The sequence below is a fragment of the Topomyia yanbarensis genome, chromosome 2, assembly GCF_030247195.1.
Source record: "Topomyia yanbarensis strain Yona2022 chromosome 2, ASM3024719v1, whole genome shotgun sequence".
NCBI classification, from domain to species: Eukaryota; Metazoa; Arthropoda; class Insecta; order Diptera; family Culicidae; genus Topomyia; species Topomyia yanbarensis.
The window spans coordinates 339758641-339777866 of NC_080671.1; the positions used below are offsets into that span (position 1 = coordinate 339758641).

The window sequence follows — 19226 nt, forward strand, 5'->3', positions numbered from 1 at the left end:
TTTACTTTTTACTTTTTACTTTTTACTTTTTACTTTTTACTTTTTACTTTTTACTTTTTACTTTTTACTTTTTACTTTTTACTTTTTACTTTTTACTTTTTACTTTTTACTTTTTACTTTTTACTTTTTACTTTTTACTTTTTACTTTTTACTTTTTACTTTTTACTTTTTACTTTTTACTTTTTACTTTTTACTTTTTACTTTTTACTTTTTACTTTTTACTTTTTACTTTTTACTTTTTACTTTTTACTTTTTACTTTTTACTTTTTACTTTTTACTTTTTACTTTTTACTTTTTACTTTTTACTTTTTACTTTTTACTTTTTACTTTTTACTTTTTACTTTTTACTTTTTACTTTTTACTTTTTACTTTTTACTTTTTACTTTTTACTTTTTACTTTTTACTTTTTACTTTTTACTTTTTACTTTTTACTTTTTACTTTTTACTTTTTACTTTTTACTTTTTACTTTTTACTTTTTACTTTTTACTTTTTACTTTTTACTTTTTACTTTTTACTTTTTACTTTTTACTTTTTACTTTTTACTTTTTACTTTTTACTTTTTACTTTTTACTTTTTACTTTTTACTTTTTACTTTTTACTTTTTACTTTTTACTTTTTACTTTTTACTTTTTACTTTTTACTTTTTACTTTTTACTTTTTACTTTTTACTTTTTACTTTTTACTTTTTACTTTTTACTTTTTACTTTTTACTTTTTACTTTTTACTTTTTACTTTTTACTTTTTACTTTTTACTTTTTACTTTTTACTTTTTACTTTTTACTTTTTACTTTTTACTTTTTACTTTTTACTTTTTACTTTTTACTTTTTACTTTTTACTTTTTACTTTTTACTTTTTACTTTTTACTTTTTACTTTTTACTTTTTACTTTTTACTTTTTACTTTTTACTTTTTACTTTTTACTTTTTACTTTTTACTTTTTACTTTTTACTTTTTACTTTTTACTTTTTACTTTTTACTTTTTACTTTTTACTTTTTACTTTTTACTTTTTACTTTTTACTTTTTACTTTTTACTTTTTACTTTTTACTTTTTACTTTTTACTTTTTACTTTTTACTTTTTACTTTTTACTTTTTACTTTTTACTTTTTACTTTTTACTTTTTACTTTTTACTTTTTACTTTTTACTTTTTACTTTTTACTTTTTACTTTTTACTTTTTACTTTTTACTTTTTACTTTTTACTTTTTACTTTTTACTTTTTACTTTTTACTTTTTACTTTTTACTTTTTACTTTTTACTTTTTACTTTTTACTTTTTACTTTTTACTTTTTACTTTTTACTTTTTACTTTTTACTTTTTACTTTTTACTTTTTACTTTTTACTTTTTACTTTTTACTTTTTACTTTTTACTTTTTACTTTTTACTTTTTACTTTTTACTTTTTACTTTTTACTTTTTACTTTTTACTTTTTACTTTTTACTTTTTACTTTTTACTTTTTACTTTTTACTTTTTACTTTTTACTTTTTACTTTTTACTTTTTACTTTTTACTTTTTACTTTTTACTTTTTACTTTTTACTTTTTACTTTTTACTTTTTACTTTTTACTTTTTACTTTTTACTTTTTACTTTTTACTTTTTACTTTTTACTTTTTACTTTTTACTTTTTACTTTTTACTTTTTACTTTTTACTTTTTACTTTTTACTTTTTACTTTTTACTTTTTACTTTTTACTTTTTACTTTTTACTTTTTACTTTTTACTTTTTACTTTTTACTTTTTACTTTTTACTTTTTACTTTTTACTTTTTACTTTTTACTTTTTACTTTTTACTTTTTACTTTTTACTTTTTACTTTTTACTTTTTACTTTTTACTTTTTACTTTTTACTTTTTACTTTTTACTTTTTACTTTTTACTTTTTACTTTTTACTTTTTACTTTTTACTTTTTACTTTTTACTTTTTACTTTTTACTTTTTACTTTTTACTTTTTACTTTTTACTTTTTACTTTTTACTTTTTACTTTTTACTTTTTACTTTTTACTTTTTACTTTTTACTTTTTACTTTTTACTTTTTACTTTTTACTTTTTACTTTTTACTTTTTACTTTTTACTTTTTACTTTTTACTTTTTACTTTTTACTTTTTACTTTTTACTTTTTACTTTTTACTTTTTACTTTTTACTTTTTACTTTTTACTTTTTACTTTTTACTTTTTACTTTTTACTTTTTACTTTTTACTTTTTACTTTTTACTTTTTACTTTTTACTTTTTACTTTTTACTTTTTACTTTTTACTTTTTACTTTTTACTTTTTACTTTTTACTTTTTACTTTTTACTTTTTACTTTTTACTTTTTACTTTTTACTTTTTACTTTTTACTTTTTACTTTTTACTTTTTACTTTTTACTTTTTACTTTTTACTTTTTACTTTTTACTTTTTACTTTTTACTTTTTACTTTTTACTTTTTACTTTTTACTTTTTACTTTTTACTTTTTACTTTTTACTTTTTACTTTTTACTTTTTACTTTTTACTTTTTACTTTTTACTTTTTACTTTTTACTTTTTACTTTTTACTTTTTACTTTTTACTTTTTACTTTTTACTTTTTACTTTTTACTTTTTACTTTTTACTTTTTACTTTTTACTTTTTACTTTTTACTTTTTACTTTTTACTTTTTACTTTTTACTTTTTACTTTTTACTTTTTACTTTTTACTTTTTACTTTTTACTTTTTACTTTTTACTTTTTACTTTTTACTTTTTACTTTTTACTTTTTACTTTTTACTTTTTACTTTTTACTTTTTACTTTTTACTTTTTACTTTTTACTTTTTACTTTTTACTTTTTACTTTTTACTTTTTACTTTTTACTTTTTACTTTTTACTTTTTACTTTTTACTTTTTACTTTTTACTTTTTACTTTTTACTTTTTACTTTTTACTTTTTACTTTTTACTTTTTACTTTTTACTTTTTACTTTTTACTTTTTACTTTTTACTTTTTACTTTTTACTTTTTACTTTTTACTTTTTACTTTTTACTTTTTACTTTTTACTTTTTACTTTTTACTTTTTACTTTTTACTTTTTACTTTTTACTTTTTACTTTTTACTTTTTACTTTTTACTTTTTACTTTTTACTTTTTACTTTTTACTTTTTACTTTTTACTTTTTACTTTTTACTTTTTACTTTTTACTTTTTACTTTTTACTTTTTACTTTTTACTTTTTACTTTTTACTTTTTACTTTTTACTTTTTACTTTTTACTTTTTACTTTTTACTTTTTACTTTTTACTTTTTACTTTTTACTTTTTACTTTTTACTTTTTACTTTTTACTTTTTACTTTTTACTTTTTACTTTTTACTTTTTACTTTTTACTTTTTACTTTTCACTTTCTAATAATTATTTTTAACCATTTTGTTCGAACCCTGTAAAACATTGAAAAGAAGCACCTAGCATTCATGATCGTTAGTTTGCTGAGAACTAAATCGCGTCTAAATTCTTTGTATTGGATTTTTTTTTGTTCTGTTTTTGACACTTCTTAACTATACGAGTGTTGTTCATCATTTTCATTTAAATCTAATTTTCTGCATGGAAAATCACCTTAGTATTCGCTTCTTTTTCGAATTAGCAAGTCTAATCCTACGTGTGGAGGTTGGCAACCAAACCCATATCTTTAGTTTAGCAGACGAGTGTCCTATCAACTCAACTATAACATGCTGTGCCTCTTGACACTCTCTGTCCCTACTTACCTACCCATGGACCATTTATGGGGTCATTGATGGTGTCAACACGTTTCCCACCTCCTACAATCTCAACGTTGCGTTATGCAGAAGGAAAACTCAACTTTTCGTCTTTGCAAATTACTCCATCGCTTGACGGTATTGATGCTTCGACCCGATGAGGAACAGTGAAAATGTAACCCCGCCAGACATCAAATTCAATGACTTTCGATTGTGTGTCAATCGGTGGACCTGATGATGATGCTCTTTAAAATTGCGCTTCAACCTACGAGCATTTCCCAATGTCAATCGAAACTTGTTTGTCCGAGAAAATATTTACCGCTCCAGGATTAATCTACTTGACTCTGATGCTTCGACATCACGGTTGAACGGTCGCGAGCGTCCCGTGGGGCACACCCTCACCCACCGATGTCACACAGAATTCATTGACTGATGCCGGCAATTTTGTTTTTCCAGCAAATAAATTTCGTCGAATTGGATGGGTTAAATTATCCGGTAACCAATCGTTGGTGGCATACAGCTTTGATATTTGGCTTTTCTCAATCAACAGTTCTCAGCTCTTTAATTTCAAAGCAAATTCCGCAAGATCCGTTTTCATAAATAGATTCAAAAGGTTGATATCTGACTCCTTACGGTAGGTTCATTTTTCAGGGTCCAGATGAAACTTGTACTTGGCACAGTCTTGAGCGTGGAATGCTCCGAATGCGAATAAATAATTCTTCGTTTATGTAGAGAATTTGGAGTCTATTTTCACGGCTTTTAATGTAGCGAATATTGTAGGCTATTCGTCTCCTATTCGATAAATCACAGTTGAGTGACCGCAGAACATGCGTAGTAAAATTGGTTTTGAAGAATTTTGAATCTAGGCATTAAAGGGCGAACACGAAATTATTGCGACACATTAAACAGGGCATAACTTTTTTACCATTGGGTAAAAATCAACCAAATTTTGCACACTTTCTCATTGGTGTGTATTGTTTACATGCTGTCAAACTCGAAGTCGTGTTTTTCGATTCAACGAAAATGGAGGTGAACCAACGCGAGTCGAGAGAACAAATTCCGTATATAGAAGCCGATTTTAAGCAAATTCCGGAGTTGGAGTTTTTCACCGGCAAGAGCAAATTCTATGTGGACGACAAATTTAAGAATTTGGCAGGCCAGTACTGGGCAATGATGAAGCGGGAACTTCGGAAGAGCAAGAAGACAGTCAAAGACGAGAAGGACATGTTAAGAAAATGGAAAAAACGGATGATACTGTAAAGACTTTGATGGAGGGCATCAAGCGATAATGCGTTCAATTTTACACTCAAGGCTCCATCGATTAACTTTTCTTTTGATTTTTGAAGTAAATATATGTATAAAACTACCCTAAAATTTTGGTTTAATTTTAAACATTATAAGAAAATTGGCATGACATTTTCGGTGTCGCAATAATTTCGTGTTCGCCCTAGAATGTAAAAATCGGACATCAACTTCATGCGTAAAATATTGTACTCTTCGATGTAAGAGACGCATAAAAATATCAGTCTAAATACCGGGGAAAATATCATTATGAGGATGCATAATTCCTTTATATCGCTTCAAATTGTGGTTGCATGTTCCATTTTTAACCAAATTTCCTTTTTTAAGAGGGTCATTTCAACTTTCTTGATTCAAAACAATGTTATAGAAATAAAATATCTTTTTACGGGAATTTTACGTGCGTCAATCGAAAAAGTTTTGAGCTTTGTAAATGATTACTTGTAGCTATACTGCATTCAAAATGCTGATTATGTAGATTTTAAATAGCTTTTTAAATGTCAATTGATAATAGTTATGCAATCAAAATGCTAATATACCGGAAGAAGCATTTGAAATGCAAATAATATGCTACTTTAGTGCATGTACTATCACCTGGTGGTTATCTAAGTGGAACGAGTTTTAACTATTCGAAATAAGTTTAACTCGTACCATCTAGGAAACCACTTTTTTAATACTGGAAAATTAAACATAAACGCATGCGAAACCCGAAACCGTTAAAGAAAATCGGGCTGAAAATAGATAGCAAAAAGAATTTTACATACACGCTGCGAACAAAGTATTAAAATATTGATGATATTGTAGTCAAAATATCGGAAAAAGGTTCGGAACCCTGAATGTATTTCTGATCGAGTACTGGCTTGCGAACACTTTAACCACAAACAAACGAACGTAGCATCAAGAGGAAATTCTTTCGAAAAATATCGCTCCGGCTACAATAGAACACTAGATTGAACAAGGTTTGTGAAAAATCGTTATTTCGCTACATAAAAACAATTGATTATAATTATTTATTACTTGTCCACCCTAATTTTCAACTGCCAATAGAAATGTCACATGATTCATAATTCAATTGTCCTCAATCAGTCAAGAACAGATGAGCGGATTTATTTTTCGAAAAGTAATCAAATCGCTGTATGGTATATACTTAAGTACATTTCTCTCTTCTCATAATTTTATTAATCCCCAGTGAAGTGGCTCCCATCACATCAACTCCGCGGCACTCCCCCGACCAGCCAGCCAACCTGTAACCAATAAACAAACTGCACATTCAATGAAGCCTATTGTATCTCCGGTTGAAATACAATGTTTAACAATTTTTATAACATAATCCGCATAACGATTTATGTTTTGTTCTTTCTCTCCATTTTTCACAAACGCTTGCACACAACCGAAAACATATGCTCACCATAATCTGCACCACCAACCACCACTCACCACAAATCACCACCAACCAACGATTGACACTCACCATCACAACACACCCCTCCCACCGCCGCCAGATGACATACAGCACTACTCGGCGGACGACTGTCAGGTAACGCCGGTGATTCACGTGCTCCAGTATCCGGGCTGCGTCCCGAAACCGATCCCGTCCTTTGCGTGCGTTGGCCGCTGCGCCAGCTACATTCAGGTTTCGGGCAGCAAGATCTGGCAGATGGAGCGGTCCTGCATGTGCTGCCAGGAGTCGGGCGAACGGGAAGCTTCGGTCTCCCTGTTTTGTCCCAAGGCGAAAAATGGCGAGAAAAAGTTCAAAAAAGTACATCATCCCCTGTGTACATAAATGGGTAGCTACGTACGCTGCAGTGTGCCTTTGTGCTATGCTTGCCGTGCGCTTTGTTGTGTTTTTTTGCGCTTGTGCTATCTGTTTGTGAATGTGTCTGTGTAGGTCTCAATTTATTACCATGAATCAAGGAATTACTATACGTGTATGCTGAAAATGTAGTGATCAATGATAACATATATGAAGACGAAGTGCATAGTGGGTATCCCTTTCGCATACAACAACGATGATACAATTACTCATTCAGTTATTACAATTGCTAGAGTGCTTTATCTATATTTTTATTGCTCGGCCTATTATTTATTTATGAATGTTACACATAAAACGTCGCACTCCGTCCTAAAAAGCAATTTGAAACAATCCTAGTAGCTCGGAGGTCTTGTCGGATGCAAACAAACAACTAGATTGCCAGTTGTAATCAAACCAACAAAAAGCTGAAAATATCATTATTTAGAACCTTTTTGTATGAATTCGGGTTTTGTGTTTCAAATTTGTCTCATCAGTAGTTTAACAAATCGTCTCGGCCATTAGCTAGACAATAAACCAGAAATGTCACATTCCAATTCCATCTGGAGCATAGTTCCACTAAAAATCTGAGCTTTTCGGATTTCTGCTAAGGTATACCATCCGTATTCTGAAAGCAACTTCATCAGAATCCTGAGTAGGATACCATAAAAATTTTGAGATGGGTGTCATCAAAATTATAAGCAGGATAAGGTGAAAATACAGATAAAAATTCCATCGGAATGCTTAGAAAGATTCCATCGGAATTGTAACCCTAGAACGTTGCACTGGGGTACAAATGTACCCCACGCCTTCTTTGGAGCCGTGTGAAGACGAGAATTCGGCATTTATCGACCTGGGACCCTAACCATAATTCAATTTAGAATTCCTAGTAAGTGTAGGAAAAGGTGGTATAGCCAGTTTGCTTATACCTTTCTTGGAAGCAGCTGTCAAGGTTGGCGTGGGGTACATTTGTACCCCAGTGTACGGTTGCCGTTAGTGTTTCGTGCTGTCAGTGCAAATATGACTAGTGACAATACCAGTTTAAATACTGGTTGTTTTACTACGTAAGTAATAATTAGTATTATATAATCGTTTTTAATCATTTATTCAACTAATTTGATTTAATTTTAAAGGAGAAAAAAAATCGTTCTCATTTCTGCTGAATTTTATTGTTTTATTATTTATTTTTTAAAGTTTTTCAAAACAATGACTCGCAAGTATAATTTCCGCACAGAAACTGCTGCAACAGTAACGTTGCGTGTTACCAATGTATTACCATTATTTTTTTCATTTCATTTCAATTTCCACATTCAATTTCGTGGTGTTTTCCAAAACCCGATTTTTAAACTTTTACTCTTCCAAATAATTTCACTTTTTTAAAAATATCGAGATTCCGTTTTATATCGTTTCTAGACCATTCTTTCAACTTTTCTTTCAACTTTTAAAATCGTTTGAATTTTTGGACTGGTGGTATCCAAGGGGGAAAACGATCGGAAATGGTGAGTGAAGCTAAGCAATAATGTGAAAAAAAATCCCCCCAGAGGCGAGATTCGAACTCGCAACCTTTGAGACTCCGGCCCTCTAGCGGGGAAATTAAATAGATCAAATGTGTTGGGGTGATCAGCTGCAGTTGTGTGTGATTCTCGCTTTGCAGACAGGGTACGATCACCGTCGCCAGTGGGATAATCATATGTTCTTTCTGGGATGTCACCATACCCAGGGATAGCATAAGGGTTAGTGCATTGGGCCGGAGTCTCAAAAGTTGCGAGTTCGAATCTCGCCTCTGGGGGGAATTTTTTTCACATGATTGCTTAGCTTCACTCACCATTTCCGATCGTTTTCCCCGTTGGATACCACCAGTCCTAAATAAGGTATTGGTACTTAAGTCAATACAGGCCCGTGCGCAAGGGGATGGTTTTAGGGGTTCAAACCTCTCCCATGAGAGCTAAAATGTTATACGTATTATGTACTCGACGCATCAAAAGAAACCTGTCATAAAAAGATTGTTTGTAATTTACGCGTCACCTAAAGGCGTCAAAACCCCTCCTACACTCTGACCAGTAGCCGTGTAGCAACATTATATAGTGAAGACGCACGTGCTTGACAAAGTCTACTGAGAAACCCACTCAATTATGTAAAATTTAAACAAAAATCAAGTGAACTTAAACTTTTGACTGGTAGTGTATAAGGAACGAAAAAAAATCAAATCCCCTCCCTTGAGAATTTTCTGCGCACGGGCCTAAGTCAATAGACCAAAAACTAAATTATTAGTTTGATTTTTTTCAAATCGGTTGAAAATTGGCAGTTATAGTAATTTATGTGAAAAAAGTCAAAACCGCGATTTTTTCACTTTTGCCTTTCTCATATAGAAAGGTTATGCAATCACTCTGAAAAACGTCAACCTAATCCCGGCCCGGAGGGCCGAGTGTCATATCCCATTCGACTCAGTTCGTCGAGATCGGAAAAAGTCTGTATGTGTGTGTGGATGTGTGTATGTATGTGTGTGTATGTGTGTGTATTATGTGCGTATGTGCAGGGCCGCCGAGAGGGAGGGGGGACGGGGTGTTTCCCCCCCGGGCCTGGAGTTTTGAAGGGGGCCCGGATTTTAACAGAAACTAAAATTTTGGCCAATACTTTTCAACAAAAAATTCAATATCTTGTGTATGATGTAACTAGAATAGCGAACATTCAAAACTACTGCATATTTGATATCAAATGTATATTTGTACCCAATCAGAAGATTAGAACAGGGCGGGCATAGCGTAGTTGGTACACCGACTGCCATGTACGAAGCTCACCTGGGTTCGATTCCTAACCCCGCACGTGGGAATGGAGAATTTTTCAAAGAAAATTTTCTAACCTTGAATGAAGAAGCGAATGTCCCTAAGGTTAAAATTTTTATAATCGAAAAAAATAAGATCAGACTTTCTACTTTTTACTTTTTACTTTTTACTTTTTACTTTTTACTTTTTACTTTTTACTTTTTACTTTTTACTTTTTACTTTTTACTTTTTACTTTTTACTTTTTACTTTTTACTTTTTACTTTTTACTTTTTACTTTTTACTTTTTACTTTTTACTTTTTACTTTTTACTTTTTACTTTTTACTTTTTACTTTTTACTTTTTACTTTTTACTTTTTACTTTTTACTTTTTACTTTTTACTTTTTACTTTTTACTTTTTACTTTTTACTTTTTACTTTTTACTTTTTACTTTTTACTTTTTACTTTTTACTTTTTACTTTTTACTTTTTACTTTTTACTTTTTACTTTTTACTTTTTACTTTTTACTTTTTACTTTTTACTTTTCACTTTCTAATAATTATTTTTAACCATTTTGTTCGAACCCTGTAAAACATTGAAAAGAAGCACCTAGCATTCATGATCGTTAGTTTGCTGAGAACTAAATCGCGTCTAAATTCTTTGTATTGGATTTTTTTTTGTTCTGTTTTTGACACTTCTTAACTATACGAGTGTTGTTCATCATTTTCATTTAAATCTAATTTTCTGCATGGAAAATCACCTTAGTATTCGCTTCTTTTTCGAATTAGCAAGTCTAATCCTACGTGTGGAGGTTGGCAACCAAACCCATATCTTTAGTTTAGCAGACGAGTGTCCTATCAACTCAACTATAACATGCTGTGCCTCTTGACACTCTCTGTCCCTACTTACCTACCCATGGACCATTTATGGGGTCATTGATGGTGTCAACACGTTTCCCACCTCCTACAATCTCAACGTTGCGTTATGCAGAAGGAAAACTCAACTTTTCGTCTTTGCAAATTACTCCATCGCTTGACGGTATTGATGCTTCGACCCGATGAGGAACAGTGAAAATGTAACCCCGCCAGACATCAAATTCAATGACTTTCGATTGTGTGTCAATCGGTGGACCTGATGATGATGCTCTTTAAAATTGCGCTTCAACCTACGAGCATTTCCCAATGTCAATCGAAACTTGTTTGTCCGAGAAAATATTTACCGCTCCAGGATTAATCTACTTGACTCTGATGCTTCGACATCACGGTTGAACGGTCGCGAGCGTCCCGTGGGGCACACCCTCACCCACCGATGTCACACAGAATTCATTGACTGATGCCGGCAATTTTGTTTTTCCAGCAAATAAATTTCGTCGAATTGGATGGGTTAAATTATCCGGTAACCAATCGTTGGTGGCATACAGCTTTGATATTTGGCTTTTCTCAATCAACAGTTCTCAGCTCTTTAATTTCAAAGCAAATTCCGCAAGATCCGTTTTCATAAATAGATTCAAAAGGTTGATATCTGACTCCTTACGGTAGGTTCATTTTTCAGGGTCCAGATGAAACTTGTACTTGGCACAGTCTTGAGCGTGGAATGCTCCGAATGCGAATAAATAATTCTTCGTTTATGTAGAGAATTTGGAGTCTATTTTCACGGCTTTTAATGTAGCGAATATTGTAGGCTATTCGTCTCCTATTCGATAAATCACAGTTGAGTGACCGCAGAACATGCGTAGTAAAATTGGTTTTGAAGAATTTTGAATCTAGGCATTAAAGGGCGAACACGAAATTATTGCGACACATTAAACAGGGCATAACTTTTTTACCATTGGGTAAAAATCAACCAAATTTTGCACACTTTCTCATTGGTGTGTATTGTTTACATGCTGTCAAACTCGAAGTCGTGTTTTTCGATTCAACGAAAATGGAGGTGAACCAACGCGAGTCGAGAGAACAAATTCCGTATATAGAAGCCGATTTTAAGCAAATTCCGGAGTTGGAGTTTTTCACCGGCAAGAGCAAATTCTATGTGGACGACAAATTTAAGAATTTGGCAGGCCAGTACTGGGCAATGATGAAGCGGGAACTTCGGAAGAGCAAGAAGACAGTCAAAGACGAGAAGGACATGTTAAGAAAATGGAAAAAACGGATGATACTGTAAAGACTTTGATGGAGGGCATCAAGCGATAATGCGTTCAATTTTACACTCAAGGCTCCATCGATTAACTTTTCTTTTGATTTTTGAAGTAAATATATGTATAAAACTACCCTAAAATTTTGGTTTAATTTTAAACATTATAAGAAAATTGGCATGACATTTTCGGTGTCGCAATAATTTCGTGTTCGCCCTAGAATGTAAAAATCGGACATCAACTTCATGCGTAAAATATTGTACTCTTCGATGTAAGAGACGCATAAAAATATCAGTCTAAATACCGGGGAAAATATCATTATGAAGATGCATAATTCCTTTATATCGCTTCAAATTGTGGTTGCATGTTCCATTTTTAACCAAATTTCCTTTTTTAAGAGGGTCATTTCAACTTTCTTGATTCAAAACAATGTTATAGAAATAAAATATCTTTTTACGGGAATTTTACGTGCGTCAATCGAAAAAGTTTTGAGCTTTGTAAATGATTACTTGTAGCTATACTGCATTCAAAATGCTGATTATGTAGATTTTAAATAGCTTTTTAAATGTCAATTGATAATAGTTATGCAATCAAAATGCTAATATACCGGAAGAAGCATTTGAAATGCAAATAATATGCTACTTTAGTGCATGTACTATCACCTGGTGGTTATCTAAGTGGAACGAGTTTTAACTATTCGAAATAAGTTTAACTCGTACCATCTAGGAAACCACTTTTTTAATACTGGAAAATTAAACATAAACGCATGCGAAACCCGAAACCGTTAAAGAAAATCGGGCTGAAAATAGATAGCAAAAAGAATTTTACATACACGCTGCGAACAAAGTATTAAAATATTGATGATATTGTAGTCAAAATATCGGAAAAAGGTTCGGAACCCTGAATGTATTTCTGATCGAGTACTGGCTTGCGAACACTTTAACCACAAACAAACGAACGTAGCATCAAGAGGAAATTCTTTCGAAAAATATCGCTCCGGCTACAATAGAACACTAGATTGAACAAGGTTTGTGAAAAATCGTTATTTCGCTACATAAAAACAATTGATTATAATTATTTATTACTTGTCCACCCTAATTTTCAACTGCCAATAGAAATGTCACATGATTCATAATTCAATTGTCCTCAATCAGTCAAGAACAGATGAGCGGATTTATTTTTCGAAAAGTAATCAAATCGCTGTATGGTATATACTTAAGTACATTTCTCTCTTCTCATAATTTTATTAATCCCCAGTGAAGTGGCTCCCATCACATCAACTCCGCGGCACTCCCCCGACCAGCCAGCCAACCTGTAACCAATAAACAAACTGCACATTCAATGAAGCCTATTGTATCTCCGGTTGAAATACAATGTTTAACAATTTTTATAACATAATCCGCATAACGATTTATGTTTTGTTCTTTCTCTCCATTTTTCACAAACGCTTGCACACAACCGAAAACATATGCTCACCATAATCTGCACCACCAACCACCACTCACCACAAATCACCACCAACCAACGATTGACACTCACCATCACAACACACCCCTCCCACCGCCGCCAGATGACATACAGCACTACTCGGCGGACGACTGTCAGGTAACGCCGGTGATTCACGTGCTCCAGTATCCGGGCTGCGTCCCGAAACCGATCCCGTCCTTTGCGTGCGTTGGCCGCTGCGCCAGCTACATTCAGGTTTCGGGCAGCAAGATCTGGCAGATGGAGCGGTCCTGCATGTGCTGCCAGGAGTCGGGCGAACGGGAAGCTTCGGTCTCCCTGTTTTGTCCCAAGGCGAAAAATGGCGAGAAAAAGTTCAAAAAAGTACATCATCCCCTGTGTACATAAATGGGTAGCTACGTACGCTGCAGTGTGCCTTTGTGCTATGCTTGCCGTGCGCTTTGTTGTGTTTTTTTGCGCTTGTGCTATCTGTTTGTGAATGTGTCTGTGTAGGTCTCAATTTATTACCATGAATCAAGGAATTACTATACGTGTATGCTGAAAATGTAGTGATCAATGATAACATATATGAAGACGAAGTGCATAGTGGGTATCCCTTTCGCATACAACAACGATGATACAATTACTCATTCAGTTATTACAATTGCTAGAGTGCTTTATCTATATTTTTATTGCTCGGCCTATTATTTATTTATGAATGTTACACATAAAACGTCGCACTCCGTCCTAAAAAGCAATTTGAAACAATCCTAGTAGCTCGGAGGTCTTGTCGGATGCAAACAAACAACTAGATTGCCAGTTGTAATCAAACCAACAAAAAGCTGAAAATATCATTATTTAGAACCTTTTTGTATGAATTCGGGTTTTGTGTTTCAAATTTGTCTCATCAGTAGTTTAACAAATCGTCTCGGCCATTAGCTAGACAATAAACCAGAAATGTCACATTCCAATTCCATCTGGAGCATAGTTCCACTAAAAATCTGAGCTTTTCGGATTTCTGCTAAGGTATACCATCCGTATTCTGAAAGCAACTTCATCAGAATCCTGAGTAGGATACCATAAAAATTTTGAGATGGGTGTCATCAAAATTATAAGCAGGATAAGGTGAAAATACAGATAAAAATTCCATCGGAATGCTTAGAAAGATTCCATCGGAATTGTAACCCTAGAACGTTGCACTGGGGTACAAATGTACCCCACGCCTTCTTTGGAGCCGTGTGAAGACGAGAATTCGGCATTTATCGACCTGGGACCCTAACCATAATTCAATTTAGAATTCCTAGTAAGTGTAGGAAAAGGTGGTATAGCCAGTTTGCTTATACCTTTCTTGGAAGCAGCTGTCAAGGTTGGCGTGGGGTACATTTGTACCCCAGTGTACGGTTGCCGTTAGTGTTTCGTGCTGTCAGTGCAAATATGACTAGTGACAATACCAGTTTAAATACTGGTTGTTTTACTACGTAAGTAATAATTAGTATTATATAATCGTTTTTAATCATTTATTCAACTAATTTGATTTAATTTTAAAGGAGAAAAAAAATCGTTCTCATTTCTGCTGAATTTTATTGTTTTATTATTTATTTTTTAAAGTTTTTCAAAACAATGACTCGCAAGTATAATTTCCGCACAGAAACTGCTGCAACAGTAACGTTGCGTGTTACCAATGTATTACCATTATTTTTTTCATTTCATTTCAATTTCCACATTCAATTTCGTGGTGTTTTCCAAAACCCGATTTTTAAACTTTTACTCTTCCAAATAATTTCACTTTTTTAAAAATATCGAGATTCCGTTTTATATCGTTTCTAGACCATTCTTTCAACTTTTCTTTCAACTTTTAAAATCGTTTGAATTTTTGGACTGGTGGTATCCAAGGGGGAAAACGATCGGAAATGGTGAGTGAAGCTAAGCAATAATGTGAAAAAAAATCCCCCCAGAGGCGAGATTCGAACTCGCAACCTTTGAGACTCCGGCCCTCTAGCGGGGAAATTAAATAGATCAAATGTGTTGGGGTGATCAGCTGCAGTTGTGTGTGATTCTCGCTTTGCAGACAGGGTACGATCACCGTCGCCAGTGGGATAATCATATGTTCTTTCTGGGATGTCACCATACCCAGGGATAGCATAAGGGTTAGTGCATTGGGCCGGAGTCTCAAAAGTTGCGAGTTCGAATCTCGCCTCTGGGGGGAATTTTTTTCACATGATTGCTTAGCTTCACTCACCATTTCCGATCGTTTTCCCCGTTGGATACCACCAGTCCTAAATAAGGTATTGGTACTTAAGTCAATACAGGCCCGTGCGCAAGGGGATGGTTTTAGGGGTTCAAACCTCTCCCATGAGAGCTAAAATGTTATACGTATTATGTACTCGACGCATCAAAAGAAACCTGTCATAAAAAGATTGTTTGTAATTTACGCGTCACCTAAAGGCGTCAAAACCCCTCCTACACTCTGACCAGTAGCCGTGTAGCAACATTATATAGTGAAGACGCACGTGCTTGACAAAGTCTACTGAGAAACCCACTCAATTATGTAAAATTTAAACAAAAATCAAGTGAACTTAAACTTTTGACTGGTAGTGTATAAGGAACGAAAAAAAATCAAATCCCCTCCCTTGAGAATTTTCTGCGCACGGGCCTAAGTCAATAGACCAAAAACTAAATTATTAGTTTGATTTTTTTCAAATCGGTTGAAAATTGGCAGTTATAGTAATTTATGTGAAAAAAGTCAAAACCGCGATTTTTTCACTTTTGCCTTTCTCATATAGAAAGGTTATGCAATCACTCTGAAAAACGTCAACCTAATCCCGGCCCGGAGGGCCGAGTGTCATATCCCATTCGACTCAGTTCGTCGAGATCGGAAAAAGTCTGTATGTGTGTGTGGATGTGTGTATGTATGTGTGTGTATGTGTGTGTATTATGTGCGTATGTGCAGGGCCGCCGAGAGGGAGGGGGGACGGGGTGTTTCCCCCCCGGGCCTGGAGTTTTGAAGGGGGCCCGGATTTTAACAGAAACTAAAATTTTGGCCAATACTTTTCAACAAAAAATTCAATATCTTGTGTATGATGTAACTAGAATAGCGAACATTCAAAACTACTGCATATTTGATATCAAATGTATATTTGTACCCAATCAGAAGATTAGAACAGGGCGGGCATAGCGTAGTTGGTACACCGACTGCCATGTACGAAGCTCACCTGGGTTCGATTCCTAACCCCGCACGTGGGAATGGAGAATTTTTCAAAGAAAATTTTCTAACCTTGAATGAAGAAGCGAATGTCCCTAAGGTTAAAATTTTTATAATCGAAAAAAATAAGATCAGACTTTCTAGGGGTAAAAAATAAATTATTTGATTAGAAGTCATGAAGTTGTCTTCAATTTTCGTTCATATGAAATCGATTTATTCAATTTCCTGTCTTCGCAACTGCTGGATTATTATCGAAAATAATTATTAGAAAAAAAAAGACTTCTCAACCTTCTATTTAGGGTTGCCACACCGGGTTTTCAAGACGAATTCCGGGTCTTTGTTCATGTAATTCGGATTTCGCCCAGAAGAATCCAGTGGATTATTTTGCGATTTTACAATGTTTTCTTCATCATGATAATTTTATAAATCGTCTAGCACACAGCCATCATAAACATCATCCCCGGGTTGCAGACCCTAATCGATAAGTAGGGCCCTTCGCGGTATTGGCCAATATATTTAAAAAGTATTCACCACCATTTGGGTTCAGATTTACTTTACCCTACAGGACCTTCACTTCAATGGATCAACGGATTATATGCTCCTCACAAAGATCCTCGAAAGACACTGAAGTGTGAATTTACGCCCTGTCTTTGTTTACTGTAGGGCAGAGCAAAGTTCGCTCGGGGCATCCTACACAGCGAGAGTGGCTGGTGCTTTTTGATTTTTTATGGATATTCAAGGATGTGAAGTATTACCCCCACAAAACCAACAAAACTGTTCACAAATGCGAAAAAATACACCTAAATGCTCTACCACAACATTACACTCTGCGGCGAATGTGAAGAATATATGATATATTTTGTGCTATAAATAAAGCAGCACACTTAGAAAAAAGAAAATTACATTTGACGTAAATAATATTGCGATGTATTTTGCTGTCTAATAATGGAATTTTATCTGTTTTGAAATGTGAAATAAAATATTGTGTCGCTTTTGATGTAGAACTCGGTTGAATGGAGATGGAGAATTGTGAACAAAGTGTATTTTTACATGTTCTTGAATGTAAATTCAAGTGAATTGTGACGCTCCTTTTATGTGCATCTTGCGAGATGTAAATATTTTTAAGTGTGAGAGCCTATTTGGCTTATATGAATGTTTTCGAAACCAGCATAGTGTAAAATCCAACCACCACCGTTAATTGAAATTTGATCCATGTTTTGCTATCCCCATTCTTTATTTTTACATGGATTTTTTGTAATTTTGTTAAAATTTCGTTCATCATTACTGATGAAGGCTGCAAGTCGTAGATGTAATACGTATGTGTGCATTTTCGAAGTTTTCATAAAATAGTAGAATTAAAATGGAAGACATCATAAAAAAAGTGTTTAAATTTTTTTCAAGTTGTAGATTTTTTTGTATTTTTGCAATTTCAACATTCTGATTTTTTTTCTATTTCCATTGTTACCATATTTTTATTTTATCCATCTTTTCACGCTCTTCATTTTTGCATTTTTATCAATACCACTTACCTTAATTTGTAATCATTTCTATGTCATTCCATTTTATTTGCCATTTTCGTGAGAATTCCATTCTATTCTATTTTTTTCTGTTGTTTCATATTTTAATATCCTGATTTTTTATTTGTTTATTTTTGTTTTTGTTCTTTTGTTTTTAAATTCATCCCAAAATGTCATCTTTCTCGCACTTTGGTCCATGTTTTCTAATTTTTAGATTTCCGTAGTTTATTTTTTATCATTGCTAATTTAATATAATTTTATTTTTTTTAAATATTTTTCTTAATTCTTTCGGCCAAATATCGAATTTTTTCTATCGTAAAGTTCAGATTCTTAAGAATGTTGTCTCAAATTTTTATAGAGATCGGAGTAGTGGATGCAAAGTTATAGCGTTTTTCATCTTGCTCCCTTACGGAGACGTGGCACGAACACGATTATCTCGAAATCATGCTTCCCAAAAGCGCCTTTGCGGTGACTACGATTGTCGAAAAATCTTTCAATCGATCTCAAAAAAAAATTTCAGCTTATTCGTAATTTAACAATTCTTTTTATGTGAAAATAGTGTTTTTTTGGAAAAATCGTCCCCGTTTCCAAAAAAAAGATTTTTTTTAATCGATCGTTCAAGGACAACATAGGTACATAACTAATGAATTCTTTTTACTTTTATGCTTTCAGTTGAGCTGTTAGACTGGAATCGTAGTCACGGCAAACCTCTTTGAAAAAAACACACTTTGAGGAAATTGCTATAACTTTGACAATTATTAATATTTTTTATGTTCTCAAGTGGATTTTGCAAACTGGACATTGTACTATGCTAGACGCATAACAAGAATTTCATAAAAATAGGGCTACATACCTTTACAAAATTTTAAACTTTTCTCTTTTTTCCCTAATCTCAACATATATAACCCCTTAACCTAGATTGAAAGTGCTTTTTTCGTTGGTCATTTCCATTCGATTTTTTTTTTATTTTTTTATTTGTCTAGAAAACATTAGATTTATCTTTTTTGCCATTATGCGCATCTTTTCCTCGTTTTACATTTAGGCTGTTGTTTGAATTTCTGTCAAGTTTCATTTCTAATGCTTTTTTCCATTCTTTAAATAATATAATCTATTTTTTTCAATTTCTTTTTTAGGTTTTAATGACATTCAATTAGCTAGAGATTACTGGGTAGGGAAAGTTATGAAACTTAGAGCCATAGTACTCAAGTGAGAGCAAGGATGTGAAGTAAACAGATCGGAAAACTAGAAGTGACAGGATCATTAGAACAGGCTTAATATCGTACGGGCTTAATTTTTGCCTTCTGGTAATGAGGGTCGAGCTTAGGCTGAATAACTACGAATCACCCGAGTTCACTAACATGTGTCCTGATAAAGGTAGACGTATCTATC

The 19226-nt window shown here is 33.1% G+C and overlaps 3 protein-coding genes across 3 annotated transcripts in view; all 3 read left to right on the forward strand.

Annotated features, from left to right (window-relative positions):
• The window catches only part of LOC131684057 (uncharacterized), a 249954-nt gene that overhangs the window by 30809 nt on the left and 199919 nt on the right, over positions 1-19226 (forward strand). The window lies entirely within an intron of this gene.
• Positions 6249-6999, forward strand: LOC131684060 (bursicon-like). Its single transcript, XM_058966586.1, has one exon. It carries the CDS (start codon positions 6340-6342, stop codon positions 6775-6777), a length of 438 nt encoding a protein of 145 aa, XP_058822569.1. The 5' UTR covers positions 6249-6339; the 3' UTR covers positions 6778-6999.
• Positions 12998-13745, forward strand: LOC131684061 (bursicon-like). The gene has a single exon (XM_058966587.1). The coding sequence runs from the start codon at positions 13089-13091 to the stop codon at positions 13524-13526; it is 438 nt and encodes a 145-aa protein (XP_058822570.1). The 5' UTR covers positions 12998-13088; the 3' UTR covers positions 13527-13745.

Coding starts and splice junctions, on each gene's coding strand:
- LOC131684060 (XM_058966586.1), top strand. CDS start 6,340: ATGTTTTGTTCTTTCTCTCCATTTTTCACAAACGCTTGCACACAACCG.
- LOC131684061 (XM_058966587.1), top strand. CDS start 13,089: ATGTTTTGTTCTTTCTCTCCATTTTTCACAAACGCTTGCACACAACCG.